This window comes from Mesoplodon bidens, assembly GCF_964165515.1.
Source record: "Mesoplodon bidens genome assembly, chromosome: 11".
NCBI classification, from domain to species: Eukaryota; Metazoa; Chordata; class Mammalia; order Artiodactyla; family Ziphiidae; genus Mesoplodon; species Mesoplodon bidens.
Genome location: NC_138167.1, coordinates 95408005 through 95432076, shown reverse-complemented (window position 1 = coordinate 95432076; position 24072 = coordinate 95408005). Strand labels below are relative to the sequence as shown.

The 24072-nt window shown below is 39.5% G+C and overlaps 1 protein-coding gene across 6 annotated transcripts in view; it reads right to left on the bottom strand.

Moving 5' to 3' along the window:
- LIN7A (lin-7 homolog A, crumbs cell polarity complex component) overlaps positions 1-24072 on the bottom strand; it is a 245147-nt gene that overhangs the window by 122871 nt on the left and 98204 nt on the right. For 5 of the 6 annotated variants that reach the window (XM_081249927.1, XM_081249928.1, XM_081249930.1 and 2 more), the window contains 2 exons: positions 5084-5263; positions 4839-4929 (listed from right to left, as the gene is read on the bottom strand). The exons of the other annotated variant lie outside the window; for it this stretch is intronic. In XM_081249927.1, coding sequence (XP_081106053.1) covers positions 4839-4920 — 82 coding nt within the window. In that variant the 5' untranslated portion in view covers positions 4921-4929; positions 5084-5263. The remainder of the gene's footprint in view (positions 1-4838; positions 4930-5083; positions 5264-24072) is intronic. 6 annotated transcript variants of the gene reach the window in all.

Sequence of the window (24072 nt, the reverse complement as noted above, 5' to 3'; positions counted from 1 at the left end):
AATAATTAATTTTAAAAGAAGGTATCTTTGAAAATCTAAATATATAGTGTTTTAGTCTAGCAGTAAGAAGCAAAAAGTTGAGATTTTCTTGGTATACTTATAACCAAATATCTACCCCAGATGCATACTTAGAGTGTTGTTATTTCTTGGTAATTTTTCTTTTCAATCATTTGCTTGGTTATGGAGGTATTAATGGGATGGTAGCCAAGCTTTACATGTGCAACTGCTTTTTTGTGTATTCTTCCCTCTATCCATAATGCTTTTCCTAAGGGTCTTATTAATACACCAGAACTCAGATTAAATTTTACTTTCTCAGTGAGCCTTCTTCGACCAACACCATCTAAATAGGTCCTTCCCCATTATTCTCTATCCTCCTGTCATGTTTATTGTTTTCAGAGCACTTCCTATTTTCAACTAATCTAAAATCGTGATTATAACTTATATCATCTGGCCCCTGGCCACCAACTCACAAATCCCATTTTTTGCCACTCTTCCCTGTGCTCACATTTTCACACTGACTTTCTTGATGCTCCCAGGATACACACGTGAGGTCCTTCTCCAGAGCACATTCTTCCAGATATCTGCAAAGTTTGCTTCCTCACTTCCATCGGGTCTCTTCTCCAATGTCACCAACTCGGAGGAAAGGGTCTTCCTTGACTATCATGTTTCAAACAGCAGCCCATCACTCTCTTTGATTCTTACTTTTTCTCACTAGCACTTATAGTTGTATACCTATGTGTTCAGTGTGTGGTTCTCTCATTAGTATGTAAACTCCATTAGGCTTTATCTACTTTGTTCATTAGGACCACCATATTGCTTAAAACAGTGCTTGCCGTAAGGCTGACACTCAATAATTTGTTGAATGAATGAATGAATTCCTAACTTATTATGTTTTCCCCACTAGACTCTTAAGGACCATAAAAGCAGAAACTTTGTCTCTGGCATTCCTGTAGCATCTCGTATATAGCAGGTGATAAATGAATATTTATTGAATTAATGAATGGTTTGAATGAGTGTGTGTGTGTGTGCATGTGTGTGTAATTTCTTTCCCTCCTTAAGCTCTAATTTGAATGAGTGTGTGTGTGTGTGTGCATGTGTGTGTAATTTCTTTCCCTCCTTAAGCTCTAATTACCATGAAGACTATGTGGTAGTCTGTTTAGCTCACCAGTATATAGCAATCCCACAGTAGGATCTGACTTGCTGTAGGCACTCAATAGGCAATCTTAAGGACTGGGACCAGCGTGAACAGGAAGCTGCTGTGACCACAGCCACACATAAGCCCCCATAGAGTTAATCTGAGGTCTTAATGGCAGATGGAAAAGAGTTTAGGATGTACACAGAGCAGTGAAAACCTGAAGCCACCCTGTTTGTCCTTTCAGGGCCAGGCTGGTTCCAGCTAAGGCTTGCTTCCCAGACAAGAGCCAGGAAAGTAGCACAGACTTCTGAGCTTCTTACTTTCAGATAATATCTTTTGAATTCTGGGAGGGATCAATCTTAATTTCAAGCCATAGCTTTGATTTGTTTGCTTAAAACCTCCGCCCTGAAGATTCCAGATGAATCTGTTGATAATGCCAAAGGGCATCAAACAAGAAAAATTAGATTTTAGCATAAAATCTCCCACTAACTAGTAGAGTAACCTTGAAAACATCTCTTATCATTGCTTCTTTCATGTTTTTCATTTGAAAAATGAAGATGCTAGAAAAGAGCCAGCAGAATACATATGGATTATGTATTTGGGTTTGCTTGATGAGATGCCCTTAGGAGGCTTTATGCAGTGTCTTCTTTCCTTTTCTCCTGTGCTCACCTGCCACAATCCCCCTTGGTTAATAATCACAGATAAGTGAGCTATGGTTGCTGATGGAAATCTGTCAAGTGCATGGGGGGAAAGAAAGTTTAAGAACCACTGGCCGATGTTCTCCCTGCCATTCTTTCCAGGGTCAAAATGTTGTGAATCGGGCTTCCCTGGTGGCGCAGTGGTTGAGAGTCCGCCTGCCGATGCAGGGGACACGGGTTCGTGCCCCGGTCTGGGAAGATCCCACATGCCGCGGAGGGGCTAGGCCCGTGAGCCATGGCCGCTGAGCCTGTGCGTCCGGAGCCTGTGCTCCGCAACGGGAGAGGCCACAACAGTGAGAGGCCCGCGTACCGCAAAAAAAAAAAAAAAAAAAAAATGTTGTGAATCTATGAGCTGTACCTCTGTTCACTATGAAAACCTTATATTTTAACGGCGCGTAAGTTGTTACAATCCTTAGTTCCCTTACACTAATTTACATTAATTTTTGATCTTCTACTGTGATCAGGGACTATGGCAGGCACTGAGAATACAAAGATGAATTTAGAAATGGTCTCTTCCCTCAAGGAGTTCCGTTCAATGAGGAGATAGATGCAGCTGAGTTTGAGAAATGCTTTGATGAGGCCAAAGTAGTGGGTGACCTCAGAGCACGTCACAGGACACCTGGAAGGGGTGGGAGAGGAAGTGATCTGCAAAATCTTCCAGTAGGTGACCGGAAACTGAGTCCTAATTTTAATTCGTTGAATTCTAGACTGTTAAAGCTGCACAGTGGCAGAATCATTTAATCCAAACTCCTTATGTGCCATAGAGGAAAACATGCCCAAAGAGGCTAACCAACTACTCCAAAGTGAGTATCAGAGTTACAGCTAGGAGCCAGATAAGTATTATTGGGCTCTCTCTTTTAAGAGATTTTTATTTTTTGTAGGAAAATTTTTATCAGTTTATTTCATCAATTTAATGATGTAATTAATCAGTTAATTATATTTTAATAATGTATAGGGGAAATTATTAATATGTATTGACTTCATGCACAGTAATGATGCCAGTAACCCACCATCTGTAAACTACAGACCTCGCAGTGAGCTGCTGGTGAATTTATTCAGATACATTCACTGTCTCACCCACCCTTGCCTCTTGAGCTACTTAATCCATGAACCTAATCACAACTGGGAAGGACAGGTACAGTCTGGCTGTGAACAAGAAGAATACAACTTAGTCTGATTGCACTTCCTCTCCACGACTGATCCAGGCATTTAAAGTAAGACCCCCCCAAAGTGAAATGTTTTTAGTAGTAGTAGTATATAAAATTCCTCAGGTATGCAATTTTCTTGGAGTTTGTTTGCTTGTTCGTTTTCTCTCCTAACATAGTCGTTTTACTTGGGAATCTTTAAAGACTATGATTTAGGAATGGGACAATATAAGATCTCATTACATTAAAACAGAAATACTTGGGAAATCCATAATTTCTAATAGCTTGCCATCTGTTTGGTTTTTAGAGGCAATGGATTTATCCTGCTTAGTGCAGATGATGATCCTGGGGAGAAATCATGGATTATGCAATGGATTTCTGACCTTTTTAACTAATGTTATTAACTCACTAGATTGCAAACCAACATTTCCCAACATAAAATCAATTATTTTTTTATCTTTCAACTCCTACCCCAAGTAAGGTTGCTATGGGCACCACATAACATCCGCTCTGGCGCCAACAGATTACATTAAAGTCACCCACAACCTCTCCAAATTAAAAACCTCACTAAGTTTGCCCTGGCCTTTTCACTGTACTCGCAATAGGATGCTCTTTTGCCTTGCCCCATAGTCCAGTTTAATCCGCTAGAAAGAATATTTTTAGAGGCACATCGGACTAAATCATTTTCATCTGAGCACACCATTTCCAAATGGCCGCCCACGGTCCTAAATCCGGCCGCTGCGGACCAGGACGAGGAGGTGTCCTCCGCTGCAGAGTCCTGAGACTCAGCGCATTCATAACTGGACGTCGGAAGCCAGAAAGGAAACTCGAACACGCAAAGGACAGGTATAACCCCGCACGGATGCACCGGAGAGGCCGAGATCGCAGCGGAGGTTTCCGTCCTTAGGCTTGGGGAGGGCCTGGGAAGGAAGCAAACATTGCTTCCCCAGTCAAGTCGGAGAGCAGGACGCACAGGGTCGGAGGTCAGAAGTTGAATTTCAACCCAGCCTGCGCTGCGTCCCAGCGCCTTCCGCAGCCCGGGCACCGCGGTGGCACAGGGCTGGGAGAGGACGAGGCTGGCTGGGGCAGGAGAAACTGTGAGTTGCCACTGCCGGAGAGCCGCCGGCGGCGAGGGCAGACACGACTCCTGGCACCTTCAGAGCGCGAAGCCCGGGAGAGCAGGGCACGGCTGCCGCGACGCTGCGCCCCCGGCCCCGGCACGGCTGCCCGCGCTCCGCGTTGCCCTTTCGGCCGAGGGCAGCTCCCCGCCGCGGCAGCCCAGCCGCCGTGCGCCCCGGCACAGGTCACACGGGGTACGCCTTGTCCGTCCCCGGGCGGCTGCCCGGGCACCCGCAGCCTGACCGACCTTCGCCCCCCGGCGCGGGGACAAACTTCCTTCCTCCCAGGCCCCCGGCAGCGTAGGGTGGCAAGCGGCTCACTCGCCAGGCTTCCCCGGTCTCCGGCTGCAGCCGCCCTCGCCCGGCTCGGCCAGCTTCCTCCCTGCCCCTCACCAACCCCGAGCCCCGGGCGGGCGCCGAGCGATCCCCGCGCCTCCGCTCCAACAAAGCCGGCGGCCCGGAGGCGATCCGGCGAGGGGCTGGGAGTGGCGGCGGGGGCGCCAGAGCCCGGCGAAGGCACCCTTGTGCCGGGCGAGTGAGGCGTGAAGGGGGCAGCGGGGACGTGGCGGGCAGAGAAAAGGGGAAGAAAGTATCCTGCTCTCAGCGCGAAAGCCTTCTTCGCTCCTCCTCGCTGCCCTGCTCCCCCTGCCCGAGCACGTCTGGCGGTCCTGGTGGGAGCTGGCGGGGCCAGAGGGGGCGGCAGAGGGGACGCAGTGGCCTGGCGGGTGAGCTGCTCCCTTACCTCTGTCCAGAGTGAGCGGCTGGACCACTGTCAATGTCGCCATGTCTGCCGTGGGAGCCGAAGTGACGCTCAGCTTCAGCATCAGCAACCGCTTGTAGTGAGAAAAAGAGGAGGAGATTGGGGGCGGGGTGGAGAGGGAAGACGGAAAGGAGGGGGGAAGGAGGGAAGGTGGTGGTTGTGGAGGAGAGAAGGCTTGGGTGGGTTGGCAGCCAGATGGAGACGCGACTGTTCCGCGAAGGGCAGACCTTCAGATGCGGCGTGAAGCTGCGCAGGGACCGGAGAGCGAAAGCATCGCGGGCTCTGGCAAGGAAGGCTCTGCCCTAGAACTTTGCTCTTCCACCCCAAGGAGCGCCGGATGCGTGTAGCTAGTGTGTCGCTTTCTTTCAACTTTCCACTCAAACAAAATGGTCAGAGTGTCCGTGCGTCTGGGGGAAGGAGAAGAATGAAAGGGAGGGGATAGAGAGGAGGGAGGCAGAGAGATGATTTTTTTCGGATTAAGAGAATTTGTCAACCCTTTAATCCCGTCCCCTAGAAGGAAAATGCTTCTAGTTCAGAAATGTTGGGGTTTAACTGTAGTTGCTGTTAATCTCTGTTAAAGTTTATTTCGGAATGTTGACTTATAACAGTACACGAGATAACTGACATAAAGCCAGAGTTCCATCACTAGGCCCCCGTTAAGGGCCTGAGTATATTGCCTAGAAAATAACGTATCTCACAAGCAAACTTCTTAATAATGGTTTTAAATTAAAAATCACAATGAGAAAACAATTAAAAACACAAAGAGAGGTTTCTATCACTAAGTTTGAAAAACATGTCCCTAGCACTCCTCCAGGTTGATCCTCAGAGCTGCCACTTGCTAATTAACATATGTGACAGGAATTGAACTAAGCCATGGCCTGACTTGGGGATTCAATACTGTCCCTGCCTTCCAGTAGCCTGTAATCTAATGGGAGATGATGTTTTTAAACGGGTGACTTTAGAGTCTGTTGATCAAGATTCAGTTACTAGAACCTTCAACTATTAGCTGTGACCCCTTCACCCCAACAGACTGCTTTCACTATCTTGCCACTGTAGGGACTCTCATTTTTTTTGATCAAGAAATTAAGAGGCATATAGAAATCTTGTGTAAGCAGAAGGGTGATGACTATGGGTTCAGGATTGGAAATGACAAAGCTGCCTCCGTCACCTTCCCTATGACAGAGCAGAATTGTTTTGGCTAGCATTATACTCCTGAAGACAGACACAGTTTTACAGCAAAAGATTTGCATATAATCTACGTCATTGTCTTCTGATTACAATACTGATGGTTTCTGAAAACTTTCCCATCTCATGGTTTACATTTGAAAAAAAACTAACAAACAAGATTTCACCAGTGATTTGAGAAAGTCATAAATGATTGGCCAAACACCTAACACACCTTAAAGACATACGGAAAATAATAGTTCAGCATGCCTATATTTTCATTTAGTGTTTAGACAGAACACTGATCTGGAAATTCAAGTCTTAGTTATGTGCTTTTCAGAAATCAAATCTCTCACTGATCCCGAGTTTCTTCATCTGTCAAACAAGGGCATTTGTAATCTTCAGTCTCACTGAGGTTCTGTAAAATGAGGAAACTTATTCTTCCCTGCAATCTCACTGAGTTTTGTGAGGGTCTGATGAGATCATGCACATGTACGTGCTTTGAAAACAGTAAAGTATATACAAATATATTCATACAACAAACATACATCCCACCTGAACTGTATGGCAAGACTCTGCTAGGCGCTAGCCATGCAAAGATTAATGAGACGTGGCACTTTTTCTAGACAGTGCTCAGTACAGGTTGGGAGACAAATAATGAGCTGGCTGTGAGAATATGAGCAAGCTCTGAGCAAGAATGAGAGCAGTAAGTGCTCTAAGCACCGTAGAAAGGAAGTGCTGTGGGAGACAGGAGGAAGCAACAATTCTGGTGGATTATCATTATTCATCTCCCCTAAATCAAACAACAGACAGAAGTTGAATTGTGGACAATAACAACAGAGTATGTTCCAAGGCTTTGCACAAAATATCAAACCTCATTCAATAACTGAGGACGAAAAGAACATACAAATCCCTTGGCCACTAATGTAGTTCTTAACAACATCCTGTATTGTGAATATGTACTTTAGTGGCTTGATTCATAAATCTAAAAGCCATGATTTCAATACAAATCCCAGATTGTGAAGTCCATGAAGGTAGGCTTTTTGTCTTTTTGTTTCCTGATGTAGCCTCAGCACCAAATGTTTAATAGAATGTTTCTGGACTTATGCTTTGAGCTCCCTAATTGAAAATTTACTCTACCATTCTCCCTCTGTGTTGACTCTGTAGGGTTTTTGTATGGATTGAAAAAGACAGGACGAGAAAGCACAAATCACCATATATTCGTTAGTTATTATTTCTAATAGTGGCAAGTTCAATGCTTTTAGCTTATGTCTGCACAGGTGTGAAAAATGAATAATAAACAATTCATTATCTGTTAGATTTTGTTTTTTATGAAGGATGAATAACTAGCTACTGTCTCTAATAACACTTGTGAATTTCTAATTGAGACGTGCAGAAACATAAGAAAATATCCTTAATCTACTGTATTGCTTTGGTAGCTATGACCATGCTTAAGTCTCTTGAGTAACTGCCTGGACCACTCCTGTACCAAACACAGTGTTTCATCAAGGTCAGTATACTTGATCCATTCACATGTGTGTTGCCTTGCTGATTGTGTATTAATCAGGGAATTGTTAAAAACACCTGTGATTATACTTTTAGCTATTTGGTTACACAATCAGTGCAATTTTTCATTAAATGATACATAGTAATTTACCTCTGTGGCACCTTTATTTTCAATGAAATTCATTAATTCAGACATGCTTATTGAACACTTTATATATATGCCAGGCTTGGAGCTAGGTTGGTTTCTCTTTATCTTTTCAGCCCAGAGGATTAGGTATTATTATCCCATTTTATAGATAAGTAAACTGAGACTCAGAGAGGTTAAGCAACTTGATTAAAAATAGTAGCACCTGGGCCTTCCCTGGTGGTGCAGTGGTTAAGAACCTGCCTGCCAGTGCAGGGGACACGGGTTCGAGCCCTGGTCCGGGAAGATTAATGTTTGCTCTGATTCTGCCATAGGCAATAGCACATGCCATGGAGCAACTAAGCCCGTGCACTACAACTACTGAGCCTTCACTCTAGAGCCCGTGAGCCACAACTACTGAAGCCTGTGCACCTAGAGCCTGTGCTCCGCAACAAGAGAAGCCACCACAATGAGAAGCCCATGCACCGCAACGGAGAGTAGCCCTGGCTTGCCTCAACTAGAGAAAGCCTGCGTGCAGCAGCAAAGACCCAATGCAGCCAAAAAATAAATAAAATAAAAAAATTTTTTAAGTGAATGTCTTTAAAAAAAAATAGTAGCACCTGTATTCAAGAGCCCCTGTGCTTTCCACTGAGAAACATGCTTCACCTTGCATTATTCAAGATTTAGTGATTTCAGCCTTTTATTTCAGAGTTCCATATATGAGTGTGTGTGTGTGTATCCTTTCTCTTTTTTGTTATGCTTGAGATTTACTCAAAGAGAGAAATGCATGGAGGAAATTTAGGTCAAAGGAGGAAAGAACTATGACACTGGTTCCATTTTATATAAATACAGGTTAATATTAAGATGACTACCTATTTTGAATATAAAGTCTCTTCTTGTTAAAAAATTCAAAGTTACATTAAGGTCTGTTTCACTTAATTGAATCTTTGTGAATTAAATGACAAAATCAAGAGAAGGTTTGAATAAAGCATTAGCATACCAAGAAAATGTGTTTAGTTAGATTATAAATGGAATATAATAAGCACAGTTTCATATGAGGAAAATAGCACCTACGAACTGGAATTCTTTCAGCCTTGGGTGTTAGAAATTATTTTTGACTGAGTTACAATATCACGTTATTTTCTTTAATTCTCACAGCTTTGTCAAAATAGCACTAGATTAAGATGAAGTGCCAACCTATACTTTGGAATATAAAGGTTTGGGGTTTTTTTTGAATAATCATAGAGAATCTTACTATATTATTCTCTCCTTCGAGCTTTTTTAAACTGAGTGACAAGTATGTTCATGGTAAAATATCTGAATCTTAGACTTGTTTTAATAACTACTTATCTGTCTGTTCAGTCAATAAATACTGTACTTACTATATCCCAGACTCTGTTCTAGGCACTGGGATATCGCAGTGAACAAGAAAAGGCCCTGTTCTCACTTGGCTTATGTTCTATACAGGAGAGAAAGACAATAAAAAAACCTAAGAAACAAACAAGAAAGAGATCAGTTAGTGACTATGTGCTGTGCAGAGAATGAATAATTTGAGGACTGAATTGAGTCTAGAATAATGTCACGATTACAAAAGACAGAGATAAGGGAAAAGGGCATTCTGAGAAGCGGGAGAGAAAAGCCAGGGATGGGAGAGCAGACATGGTGCGTTTGGGCAAAATAGGCAGTTCAATTTGGAGCATAAGAAAAACAAGACTAAGCAAGGCCATTGAGAGTCAGGTTGTGAAAGATAATGTAATTAATAGAAATGTAATGAACCTTTCATGAATAGCTTTGTGCCCATCATACAATGAAATGTACAGACTATCCAGGCTAAGAAAAAAAATTGTGTTCTGGCATCTACTTTAAAAACTACTAACATCAGAATGAAATAAAGTTACTAATTCAGTGTTGGATGTTAGAAAATTGAAGATGAAATAAAAATATAAAATGTTGATTTTAATTATTTTTCATTAAAAAAATTTTTTTTAAATTTATTTATTTTAATTTACTTATTTTGGGCTGTGTTGGGTCTTCGTTGCTGTGCACGGGTTTTCTCTGGTTGCATTGAGCAGGGGCTACTCTTTGTTGCAGTGCGCGGGCTTCTCAATGTGGTGGCTTCTCTTGTTGCGGAGCATGGGCTGTAGGTGCACGGGTTTCAGTAGTTGCAGCACGTGGGCTTGCAGGCTCTAGAGCACACGCTCAGTCATTGTGGTGCATGGGCTTAGTTGCTCTGCGGCATGTGGGATCTTCCCAGACCAGGGCTCAGACCCGTGTCCCCTACATTGGCAGGCAGATTCTTAACCACTGAGCCACCAGGGAAGTCCTCAAAAGACATTTTTAAAAATTCTGGAAGAATTCTGAAATCTGAATAATCCTCATTTGTAGGGTCTTATTTGCATTATTTTACATTACCAGTTATCATGCAAATAATAAATATAATAATTAATGTTTGCTCTGATTCTGCCATAGGCAATAGCACATGTAATAAGTGCAAAGTCTTTCTGGTAATTGTATATTTTATTTATGCCTATTTAATTCATAGAATATAAAATGATGTTTTTGTTTCATTTTGAAATGAACATTTTTCTATTTTCACAATTAGAAGTTATGATTGATCTTTTATAATGAAATTTAAATTCAAAGCTTACAATTTTCCTTTTTTCTTTATGCATCCCAACCTCATAGTTACACCACTGGGAAAGCCTAATAGATGCAAGAGAGGCAAGATAAAATGATTTTTAAAAGTGATACTGGACTCATCTCTTCCTCTCATCTACTCAGGAGATATTTCTGAACTTTTAGAACCCACAAACTTTAATGGTTTTTAAAAAATATTTGTATTACCATCACATCTTAAAATTTTTTAATATACTCAATTTTGAGTCTACAATTATGCTTTTATCCAACAAATCTTTATGATGCACCTGCTACTGTATATGCCAGACACTGCTCTATGTTCAGTGGTAAACATGGAGGGAGTGACTTTCCTTATGGAGCTTAGATTTTATGAAGGGAAACAGATAAAACACAAATAAACAATAAATCAGATAATCTTAGGTAGTAGTAAGAACCACAAACAGTGATATGCTGAAGCCTGTTCACACTTGAGACCCAGTTATGTGCACCTTGCCCCACCGTCACTTTTAGTGACATCACATTGGTATCTTTAGACTGGCCATGGTGGGAGTGTTTACACCATGGATATTGGCAAATACTACATATGGAAGCTTTGTGTTTTCCTCAGGAAAGCTAGTTGTTAAACATTTGCCATCATACCACGAAGTCCACAAGGAAAATAAAATAGAAAGTTGTGATGAAACATGCAGCAGGGAGCAGGCAACATTAGAATGATCAGAAAATAAGTCACATTGTGTTTGATACAAAAATTTTTTTAAAATAACATATCTACCCTGTATTTGATGGAGTACTGACTAGGATGCTGGGCCTGGGATGAAGTTAGAAGAAATAGGAGACATTCATGTTATTTCTGAGGAATTACAAAATATTTGGAAAGGAAAGAGAAGCATCAATGGAAAGGCATAGTATGAATTACACAATGATGTATCAACAAGAATAAGTGATAGTATAAATTTGTATATGTTAAAGGCATACATAATAAAAAAAAACCCTCTGGATTCTTTGAATGCTTCCTGGAGGCAGTTTACATTCACTTTTATTTTTTATTTTATTTTTTTTTAATTTTTTAAATTAAAAAAATTTTTTTTGCGTTACGCGGGCCTCTCACTGTTGTGGCGTCTCCCGTTGTGGAACACAGGCTCTGGACACACAGGCTCAGCGGCCATGGCTCACGGGCCTAGCCGCTCTGTGGCATGTGGGATCTTCCCGGACCGGGGCAAGAACCCGTGTCCCCTGCATCGGCAGGCAGACTCTCAACCACTGTGCCACCAGGGAAGCCCTTTTATTTATTTTTTAAAATACATTTTTAAATTATTATTTTTTTTTATTTTTGGCTGTGTTGGGTCTTCGTTGCTGCGTGCGGGCTTTCTCTAGTTGCGGCGAGCGGGGGCTACTCTTCGTTGTGGTGAGAGGTCTTCTCATCACAGTGGCTTCTCTTGTTGCAGAGCATGGGCTCTAGGCGCACGGGCTTCCATAGTTGTAGCATGCAGTCTCAGTAGTTGTGGCACATGGGCTTAGCTGCTCCACGGCATGTGGGATCTTCCCGGACCGGGGCTCAAACCCATGTCCCCTGCATTGCCAGGCAGATTCTTAACCACTGCATCACCAGGGAAGTCCCTACATTCACTTTTAGAGGAGACTTGGAGATATTTTCTTTCCTGTGTGCGGATAATAAAATGTCACACCTTTGAGGAGAAAGCTACTCTTTGCAATTTTGAATCAAAAGATTGCTAACCAAGTGGACCAGATCTTCTATGGGATTTCATGAGAACGAAAGAAAAGGAGGGACAAGATTATCATAATTGGGTGCCTGTGTTACTAGAGAATCTTATCATGGTGATGAGAGAACTCTATTGGCTTGATCCTTAAAAATGGACACTAAGGATGTTCAAGGCTTATTTGTTTGTTTCAAACTTTAGCTTTATTTAAAATATGGTTTAAGTGGCTTTCTCTTGAAAAGCACCTCAGTTCCTGACTTTCATTTCTTTTCTTAATCCTGCCCAACTTACTTCTCTCTAATTCTGGAACAATGGAATTAATTAGGAATATTAGGAAGAAAGAGATGAAAAGGCCATCTTCAAATTCTTCCCAGATTGTGTCACAATACAGTAATTGAGGCAGTAATAGAATTTACTGTAGGTGTGCTGAGGGCCATACTGCCAGTAATTAGCAAGTTTGAGAGCAAAATGCAACATTAGCATGGACAGCACATTCAGGAGAGAGTTATAAACGCTTATTTTTATCCTCCAATTCTCTAAATTAAAGCAAATATCACTACAATTTTAATCGGTTTGCATTTAAATGTGATCTTTCTTAGGCTCAACCTGAAGCATAAAGTGTAATATCTTTTTCCTAAAACTTCTCAGTGGGGTCAAATTATGTTTTTCTTAAACTAAGTGCCTCATTCTCTGCTTCTCTGCCTTCTCTGCTTTTCTGGTCCTCGATGAATTTTTATCCCCTTGCTCGTGTAGGTGGATCTTTCTGATGCTTATAACCTTATTGTGCCATTCCCTAAGTCCGCAGCTATGCAAGACACCATCCTGAAATACAGTGTCTTTGAGAAACTTCCTCTTTCAGTGATTTCTTAATTTTACTTCTTGCTCAAAGCATTTACTTGAATAATAAACACAATTATGACTTTATTTTGGCTTCTTGAGGATTTAACTAGAATAAAAATTTTAAAAAAATAAGGCAAATGAAAAATGTTTTAACTCTAAATATCATCAGGTACCTGTCACCTCGAATTTTGCCTAGATCAGTAGTGGCAAATCAAGCCAAATATTTTTGTCTAGACCCCAAATCAAAGCAATTGCAAATAAATGGAGAAAGTAAGCAAATCTCTGCCATTTTTAACCTAGGACAAGCAAGTAAACTATTAAGTCTTTTATGTAGTTAATATATTTTCTTTTTGTGTGTGGTACGCGGGCCTCTCACTGCCGTGGCCTCTCCAGTTGCGGAGCACAGGCTCTGTACGCGCAGGTTCAGCGGCCATGGCTCACGGGCCCAGCCGCTCCACGGCATGTGGGATCTTCCCGGACTGGGGCACAAACCTGTGTCCCCTGCATCGGCAGGCGGACTCTCAACCACTGCGCCACCAGGGAAGCCCAATATATTTTCTTTTTAATGAGGAATTTTGTTTTGAAACGTTAAGTGTAAGACAATGCACATGGAAAACAATTCTTGATAGGTATTACAAAACCTTACCACAAGTGACCAATGTTAACAGGGATTTTCATGTCTTCTTTCAGAAATTGTATGTACATACACATGTATATATCTACACACATACATGTGTGTTCACATATCTTTTTAAAAACTCAAATAGCCTTATACACCGTATTTTACACGTTGATTATTTTATCTAGTGATATTTTCATATCGATACATTATATATGTAAAATCTCTCTTAACTACTTCAAAAAATTCCACTGAAATCTTCTCTTATAGATGAACTTTCAGGTTGTTTCTAGGTTTTTGCTATCTCAAACGGCATTAAGAAGGAAAATCTTTCTTGCTTATATCATCTTTATGAGCATAAATTCCACTCGGTTATAACTGTGTACTTCCGTATAACCCAGGACTAATGTGGCCCTTTTCAATGATAATGCTCTCAGATTATCATACCTGCAGCCATTTTATTCCTGCTTCATTGTAGGCATTCTATCCCATGAGAATTGTTACCTCTTTTCTATAGAACTGTCATATTTAATTGAACCTAAGATGCCAAAGTGATTGAAAAAAACTATTTGCCATAGACTGATGACCATTTTTGTCTTCAAAATATGTGGTATGAAGCACCATCCAGCAATCCAGTAAATCAATGATGATCACCACAATTTTCAACTGAGAAGCTAACAGTGTCTAAAGCGAGTTAAAAAAGTAAGAGCCTAAAAAAATCCACTTTTGGATATTTGTTTTATTGAAGGTTTTATTTCCACCAAATGAGATAGGAACACAATGAAAACACAAGAAGATGTTTAAGTACCTTGTTTTTTCAAATAAAGTAACACATTGATTCACTAATTAGAGAAAACTCTAAGTAAAATTTAAAGTGAGAAATACTATTCTTTCATTAAATGTTGTTACTAGTTAGTATTCAAAAGAATATTTAAATGTTAGTGCATGTAGTGCTCTCTACTGGTCTTATCTTTATTGCAACTACACTCTGTGTCAAATTTGTATTTACAAAAGGTCATGAAAATTGTCTCTATCCCAAAAGACTACTAGTGTTTTTTAAAAATTTCTATTTGGTGTCTACTTTAAGTGTGTGTGTGTGTGTGTGTGTGTGTGTGTGTGTGTGCATGGACACACAAATATTCATTTTTGAATTTCCATACTGAAGTCAGTTTTGAACTCTGCACATGAATTGTTGACATACATTATCATAATTCGGTAATACAGAGATATTTAAAAAGATGGATATATAGTTTTAATGCAAGGGATAATGTTTTTCAGTACAGTTAATAGGCAGTGGCAGCATCTAAGGTGCTTGCTTTTCCTGATCCCTGGAGAAGACAGGTGAAGGCCTCCTAGGAGGAGAATGGGTGGCTGGGTGTATTCAGCAATTTTTAGGGGACAGTGATCACCATCATGAGCTCTTCTCTTTTTTTCCCTCCACTACTCCTTCCTGTTCCACTCCTCAAATATTTAAAAAATCAACTTAGTGGTGATTTTTTTAAAGCTTAAGAGCAAATTTTATTACTGGTAGTTATGAAAGCTATTTGCTTCAGAAGTGTGTGTGTGTGTGTGTGTGTGTGTGTGTGTGTGTTAGAGAGAGATAGAGAGAAAGAAAATACATTCATTCATTCATTATATAGTTTCATGTCAGGTGGCTGCTATGCACCAAGCCCTGTGCACTGAAGATAAAGCACTGAAGATAAAGCAGTAATCAAGATCACTGACACTGGAATTATTGGTATCTGTGGAATTACTTCTCAATTAAAATCGTTACAAATGCTATTAAGGGAAGTACATGGTACAGTGAGAATCTATAACCTAAATCAATGTTTAGGGATTCAGAAATGACTTCTCCAAAAATGGAACGTTAATGGTGTGTTTAAGGAGAGACTTGAGCATGTTTAAATACTAGCCATTCTTTAGTATCTTCAGTTCCTTCTTAAGCACAGAACTGATTTGGGAAAGTTATCTTTTCCATCATTACTGCCTGATTGAGTGAACATAAATGGAAGGAACACTCATTACTCTGGGGAACTTCCTGGACAGGATTTTACAATATGGTCATCATTTGTCTAAAGCAATACATACCAGTCCTATATTTATTACTAACATTTAGTAAATTATATTAGGACTACTAAAATATTTGTTTGAAGCTGATTACTATTTTTCATGACTATTTGATATTACTTAGTAAATACCCACACATGCTCTTACTGTATTCGGTCCCAACAGAGAGAAAGCAACTTAATTCTAAAAAAAAGACAGCATTGATATTGACATATATACTATTGAACAAGTTGCATCCACCCAAATGTATTCCTCCAGAGTCAAAATAAAATATAATGATATTTTTGAGCCAGTAAGGATGTTAAAGAACATCAAATCTGACCAATAGTGGAAAATGAGATCCAGAGAGATTAAATCATCTGCCCAACTTTTCCTAGTTAGTGAGGAACAGGGCTCGGACTGAAAGCCAAGTGACCATCAGTTCAGTGCTTTTTATACTACACTATAACACTAGATTGTAAATTTCATAAGCAGAAAGTCAATGTTTGGTTTGCCACTGTATATTCATTGCTTGGCATAAAACCAGAGCTCAATAAACACTAGTGAATAAAAGAATGAGTAAAATAATCATTTTTCCTAGAAGATAAACTTCACTTTAAATGCATTTTACAATGAAAAATTAGCTCACTATATTTACTGATTGCTTAATTTGTACAAGATATTTGCTCTACTATATTCTATGGAGATTCACAAGAAAAGGATAGATAAAATGTGACCCCTGCCCTACAGTAACATATAGCCATCATAATTATCTCCAGAATAAGGTAGGGCTTGGTAAATGCCACAACATTAAAATATATGAACAAAGGATTACATGGAACATGGTAGGCATCATGAAAGACATGTCATTTATGCTGCGTCTTTGAAAACAGAAGGATTTTTTAGGTGGAGGCAGAACTGAATAGACCTTTCAGTTGAACTGAACAGAATGTATAAACGTATGCCTCAGGAAGCAATGGCATGTATGTTATTATTGAAACAGTTAAACTTGACTGAAACATGGAAGATGCGAAGGAAGTAGCAAAATATGAAGATTAGAAAGAAGCTGGTAGGGAAGGGGAATGGCAGGTACCATAGGGGGCTTTGGAAGTCACTCAGAAAAGTTTAGAATTTATTCAGAAGGCCATTAAAGTTTCTGAGCAGGAAGGTGAGGAGGTTCTTCTTGAAATAGTATATTAAAATTTATTATAGGAAAATGACTACAAATTCTAAATAGAGTAGCAGAAAGTCAAAATTATCCATATCAACTGGTGATGTTCTAGTCACATATGAAGAGAAAAGACCCAATCTGAGGTCACACAGACAGGCCTTCACACCAAACTGTAGCTTGGTTGATTGGTTGGATAGCACTCAATGCAATTTTCTTCATTGTTCATCATGGAAGATATGAAACAACATTACTTTTTTGAAGGCTTTTGACTCTAGCTAAAGAAGTATCTCTAGTATACAAAGGAAAAGTAAGCAGTGGCCAAAGTTTGAAATTCTGAGGACTCAAGATTTCTTAACACCTCACATCTTCCCTAAAACGTCACTGTATATATCCCCCCAAACTCTTTGCTCTTTTGTGAACTCCTACTAACTGTAGTAGCTTACCTTATACTCCAGGTAGTATAAAAAGAACAATAAAATAACAGGAAAAAATGAGAGATTTTGTTATGGAGAGGATATAATGAAAATACTGCTATTACATAGAAAATAAGATAATCATCAGGAGACGTTTTAGGGAATTATTGAGAAAACTTCTTCATTCCAAGGTAAGCTTTGAAATAATGATAATAATACATTCATTCAGTTGAAATGCTTTGAGGAAAATGAACTAGATGAGGACAGAGAGTGGCTATAAAGATTTAAATGGTGGTGCCTATACTGGGTCATTTATGTCAATTCTAATTAATATCAACATCAGTTTTAAAATTAGAGACAAAGCCTGAAGAGAAAAAACTGGAACATGTTACTGAGCCTGTAGAAATCGTATTATCAGGCCGGAGGTCTCTTCCTCTCCTTACCCCAAGTCTTTATGCAGACAAAATTCCCACCCTAGATTTTCAGCATCATAATGTGTTAGTACATAGTGATTGGCATTTTTATTCAGACTAGTGGTCATAAAAAACAGAGATTCCTATGTGTGAAAGACCTAGTTTAACCATAGATATGAGATTTTTAATCTTTCATTTTCATATGAGATATATATAAATATTATAGCTCTTGAGACATAAAGTATCCGCATCTGATATCAGTGGAACTTTCATAGTAGGAGATGAGATGATATATTTAGGAAATAGGAGAGATGGTAAATGAGCAAGTTAACAATTCTGTGTTATGTGCAGCTCATAATTGCAGCTCTGTGAAGAGTTCCCACTGAGTCAATGGGAGGTGTGGGTGGAGGTTAGAGCCAGGTTAATTGTTGCATTCAACATCATTCAGGAGAAAAAGTGTAGGTAAAACTGCAGCATTTATACTTCTGCACTTCAATTTTCCTTCATCTCTATACTTGTATTTTCTTCACTTATTATTTATATCCCATGTCTGAATGTTTTCCTCCCTTGACTCCTTAGGTTATTGAAGAGAAACGGTCTGTGAAGTTGACTTTCAAGGCATTTAAAAAATAAAGCAAATGCCATTCATCTATCCATTTTCAATACAGAGTTGGAAATATAGTTCCTCGGAAAATATGACCAAGTAATATGATTGAAAAATAGATTTTGTGAGGAAAGAGGTATTTTACTATATGTCTCCCCGGCATGCTAAGGATTGCGGTACATCATCAATGCTAAGCCTCCAGGTAATTTTAATTATCATCCGACAGGTCATTTTTCTTTTTTAGTAGTTTCCTTTGGGATCCACCTACTCAATGACTAGTAGTTTCTTCTATGTAAGCAAAGAACCTCTGACTTCAAATATGCTGCTTCAATAATTTGGCTTTCGGGCTTTCCTGGTGGCGCAGTGGTTGAGAGTCCGCCTGCCGATGCAGGGGATGCGGGTTTGTGCCCCCGTCCGGGAGGATCCCACGTGCCGCGGAGCAGCTGGGCCTGTGAGCCATGGCCACTGGGCCTGCACGTCCGGAGCCTGTGCTCTGCAATGGGACAGGCCACAGCGGTGAGAGGCCCGCGTACCGCAAAAAAAAAAAAAAAAATATATATATATATATAAAGAAAGAATATAGACAATTGCAGTTGATTCTCCCAGCTTGATAACAGGTGGACATTTTTAGGCTGAATACATTATTTCTATTATCTAGCAGTAAAAGAAAGTATTGTGATTACAAACAAATGCATTTACCAAAGTCAAATGAGATTCTTATAATCCTTATCTTGTACCAGAATGTTATCTATTAGAGTTCTAATATATTAATATGAAGACATAGTTCAATGCATTTAAAATTTTTCTATGGTTTTAGGCAAAAGATTCAGTTCCACTGATCAACACTGGGCGTGTTTCTAAGAGTTAAACCAATACTGAAAAATGTGAAAACTCCTTCTTCTTTTAAAGGGCATAAGCTAAACATGGACAAGACCATGTTTGAGTTTTGTTTCATTTTGCTTTATTTTGTCCACACACCTAAAATATAGTAGTGAATGAACAATGAGTAGATGGAAAGAAGGAAGGGAAAGAGGAAAGGGACAAATGAATGAACAAATAAATGAAGTGATTAAAACTTGTCTGAAAAGGCAACACTGCTAATAAAAATATATTTCTAAGTATTTATTTTATATCTTAAATTTCATATACCACCTGCAATACAGCAAGTAGACTAGTGTTACCTAAAAACTTCTGAGACCTAATGAATAGATAAGTTATCTGTAATTGGCATATCCCAGCACCCTGTTAGGGAGGACTGACTTCTACTTACATTGCATTTACTTCACAGGATGGCTGTGATTTTGCAAATTACAGTGAGATTGCTTCTTCCTAAGGTTAATCCTAAAGTCAGCTAGTAAGGCAAAAGATTGCCCTTGAAAAACCCCTTCTATCACCTATAAAACTTGATTTGGGGTCTATACCCTTATATAGTAATTCTTAAATGCATTAAAATTTTAGGAGTACTGTGTTAAACTTACGTCAAAACAAAGTTGAAACCCTCAGGAGTGAGTCACTCAGTGCTCAGTGAGAGTATGGCTTCAACGTTAACAGTCCCTGCTTTGAAATCAGCCTGCTGATTTTGAATCCTAGATCCAATGATTAGAACCTGTGTGACCCTGGCTAAATGACAATGTCTCTTGCCCTGTTTCCACATCTGTAAAATTGTATTATAAATGGTACCTATGGAATAGGTTGTTGTGAAGGTCAAATGACATAATCTGTGTAAACTGTTTGAAACAGTGTCTGGCATGCAGTAAGTGTGTTTGCTATTCTTCCTGACTTTATAACAACTATAAAATTCCTAATAGAGAACAAATGATGGATGAGAATTATAAAACGTTTCTGTTTGCCTGAAGGATTTACTCCTTCCTGTTTTAATAAATCAGCCTCTGTAAACTTAATGAATATAAATAAATTGTGTCTTAGGAGGAGGTTAACAAGATAAAGTGTCACTGGCACACAGTAGACAACGCTTACTGGATTTTAATCTAAATCTTGCACGTGAGCAGTTGGACATGCATACTATTCCTGGAAAAGATATGGAGATGACCTTGACTGCTTACATCTATCTTTCCAGACTGTTGGTAACTATTGAGGCCCCACTGAACAGGAATCAGTCTCAGGCCCTTAGGTATTAAATGCAATATATATGAGCGTTAGGTTCCAAATCCCACTCAAAAGTTGTGTTCCTATAACATTACCACTGCTCTAAGACGTACCACTTCACTCCTGCATAAATTTTCTTTTAACATCTTTACTGGTGTATAATAGCTTTACAGTGTTGTGTTAGTTCCTGCTGTATAACAGTGAATCAGCTATATGCATACATATCCCCATATCCCCATATCCCTACCCTATTGTGTCTCCCTCCCACCCTCCTTATCCCACCCCTCTAGGTGGTTGCAAAGCACCAAGCTGATCTCCCTGTGCCATGCAGCTGCTTCCCACTAGCTATTTTATATTTGGTAGTGTATATATGTCCATGCCACTCTCTCACTTTGTCCCACCTTAACCTTCCCCCTCCCTGTGTCCTCAAGTCCATTTTCTATGCCTGTTTCTTTATTCCTGTCCCACCCCTAGATTCATCAGAACCCTTTTTTTTTTTTAGATTCCATATATATGTGTTAGCATACGGTATTTTTCTCTTTCTGACTTACTTCACTCTGTATGACAGACTCTAGGTCCATCCACCTCACTACAAATAACTCAATTTCATTTCTTGTTATGGTTGAGTAATACTCCATTGTATATATTGCCACATCTTTATCCATTCATCTGTCGATGGACACTGAGGTTGCTTCCATGTCCCGGCTATTGTAAATAGTGCTGCAATGAACATTGTGTTACATGACTCTTTTTGAATTATGGTTTTCTCAGGAAATATGCCCAGTAGTGGGAGTGCTGTGTCACATGGCAGTTCCATTTTTAGTTTTTTAAGGAACCTCCATACTGTTCTCCATAGTGGCTGTACCAATTTACATTCCCACCCAACAGTGTAAGAGGGTTCCCTTTTCTCCACACCCTCTCCAGCATTTATTGTTTGTAGATTTTTTGATGATGGCCATTCTGACCAGTGTGAGGTGATACCTCATTGTAGTTTCGATTTGTATTTCTTTAATGATTAGTGGTGTTGAGCATCTTTTCATGTGTTTGTTGGTAATCTGTATATCTTCTTTGGAGAAATGTCTGTTTAGGTCTTCTGCCCATTTTTGAATAGGGTTGTTTGATTTTTTGATATTGAGCTGCATGAGCTGCTTGTATATTTTGGAGATTAATCCTTTGTCAGTTGCTTCATTGGCAAATATTTTCTCCCATTCTGAGGGTTGTCTTTTGGTCTTGTTTATGGTTTCCTTTGCTGTGCAAAAGCTTTGAAGTTTCATTAGGTCCCATGTGTTTATTTTTCTCTTTATTTCCATTTCTCTAGGAGGTGGGTCAAAAAGGATCTTGCTGTGATTTATGTCATAGAGTGTTCTGCCTATGTTTTCCTCAAAGAGTTTTTATAGTGTCTGGCCTTACATTTAGGTCTTTAATCCATTTTGAGTTTATTTTTGTGTATGGTGTTAGGAAGTGTTCTAATTTCATTCTTTTACATGTAGCAGTCCAGTTTTCCCAGCAACACTTACTGAAGACACTGTCTTTTCTCCACTGTGTATTCTTGTCTCCTTTATCAAAGATAAGGTGACCATATGTACGTGGTTTTATCTTTGGGCTTTCTATCTTGTTCCATTGATCTATATTTCTGTTTTCATGCCAGTACCATACTGTCTTGATTACTGTAGCTTTGTAGTATAGTCTGAAGCCAGGGAGCCTGATTGCCCCAGCTCCATTTTTCGTTCTCAAGATTGTTTTGGCTATTTGGGGTCTTTTGTGTTTCCATACGAATTGTGAAATTTTTTGTTCTAGTTCTGTGAAAAATGCCATTGGTAGTTTGATAGGGATTGCACTGAATCTGTAGATTGCTTTGGGTAGTAGAGTCATTTTCACAATGTTGATTCTTCCAATCCAAGAACATGGCATATCTCTCCATCTGTTTGTATCGTCTTTAATTTCTTTCATCAGGGTCTTATAGTTTTCCACATACAGGTCTTTTACCTCCTTAGGTAGGTTTATTCCTAGGTATTTTATTCTTTTTGTTGCCATGGTAAATGGGAGTGTTTCCTTAATTTTTCTTTCAGATTTTTCATCATTAGTGTATAGGAATGCAAGAGATTTCTGTGCATTAATTTTGTATCCTGCTACTCTACCAAATTCATTGATTAGCTCTAGTAGTTTTCTGGTAGCATCTTTAGGATTCTCTATGTGTAGTATCATGTCATCTGCAAACAGTGACAGTTTTACTTCTTCTTTTCTGATTTGGATTCCTTTTATTTTTCTTCTCTGATTGCTGTGGCTAAAACTTTCAAAACTATGTTGAATAAGAGTGGTGAGAGTGGGCAACCTTGTCTTGTGATCTTAATGGAATGGTTTTAGTTTTTCACCATTGAGAATGATCTTGGCTGTGGGTTTGTCATATATGGCCTTTATTATGTTGAGGTAAGTTCCCTCTATGCCTACTTTCTGGAGAGTTTTTATCATAAATGGTTGTTGAATTCTGTCAAAAGCTTTTTCTGCATCTATTGAGATTTTGATATCTTTTTATCCTTCAATTTGTTAATATGGTGTATCACATAGATTCATACAGCATATTTTAAATTCATTCTTCAGTTGATGGATATTTGTTTTTTCCCACTATTTTGCTATTATAAGTAATGCTGCCATGAACATTCATGTATGAATTTTTGTGTGGACATTGGTTTTCATTTCTCTTGGGCATATACCTGGGAGTAGAATTTCTGGATCTTATGGTAAATCTATGTTTAACAATTTTAGGAACTATCAAACAGTTTTCCAAAGTGGCTGCAACACTTTACAACCCCACCAGAAAAGTTGTTTGTTGAGTGACTTTCTTGGACTAATTCAGTTTGTGTCCTTTCTTGTATCCAGCCAATGAAGTCTCTTCTCAGTTAACTTAGTGACCAGCTAATGATTAGACAGAGATTTGCGTTAAGGCTCTGAACCAGTAAGTCTCTCAGTCTTGCTGAGACCCTTTGTTTGTGTGTTAGGGTACGCCTTCAGTGCTCCAGCACAGTTGAATCTCTGGCTTAGTCTTTACTTCCTACCTAGGTAGAGCATCAACATCAGCCAAAGGTGGGCATTCTCAGGTTGTTCCTGGGTATATGCACAGCTCTGCATGTGAGCATCGCCTCCTAGATTTTCAGGAATATGTCAGTCCTTTTCAAATCCCCCAATAAACATCTCATTTCCCATTTCCTTTTTGAGATTTTTGGTTAATCTCTTGTTAGCTACAAGTAGCATCACTGCCTCAGGCAGCTGCAATATCAAACAATTACCAGTAACTATTTTCTACAAATACCCTGGAGATAAGACTCACACAGAGAGTTCTGAGTTAGGTCAAATAAAGGCAAGTTCTAAGAATGAAACTTTACCTAGGAGCTCCTAGAAAGGTCAGATAATACCATTTCTCTGGGGATGAGACTTTAGGAAAATCCAAAAGCACTCTGTCCCTCCAGTGGCTGCTAGACTGCTGGTTGTTACAGCTGTTTAGTTGTGAGCCTGTGGGTTTTCAGTTCTACTATGGAGCTGGGAAGTGGGTGATGGGAGTAAGGCAAGTTAAAACGCTACAATACTTACTCTTCTTACTGAGATTCAGCCATTTTTATTGCATAAAGACTTCTGTAATTGTTGTAAGCCTTTAGTTAACTTCCAGAGTTTTAAAAAAATTGATTTTGAGAATTATTGCTAGTGTTCTCATTGTTTTTATGGGGAGAAGATTTCTGGAGATCTTGACTCTGTCACTCTGGAAATGCTACTTGGGTCATCCCTTCTGGTATGTCTCAGTGGTATCTTAAAGTCAACATCCCCAAATGGAATCATCAATTACACATTGTATTTCCCTACATT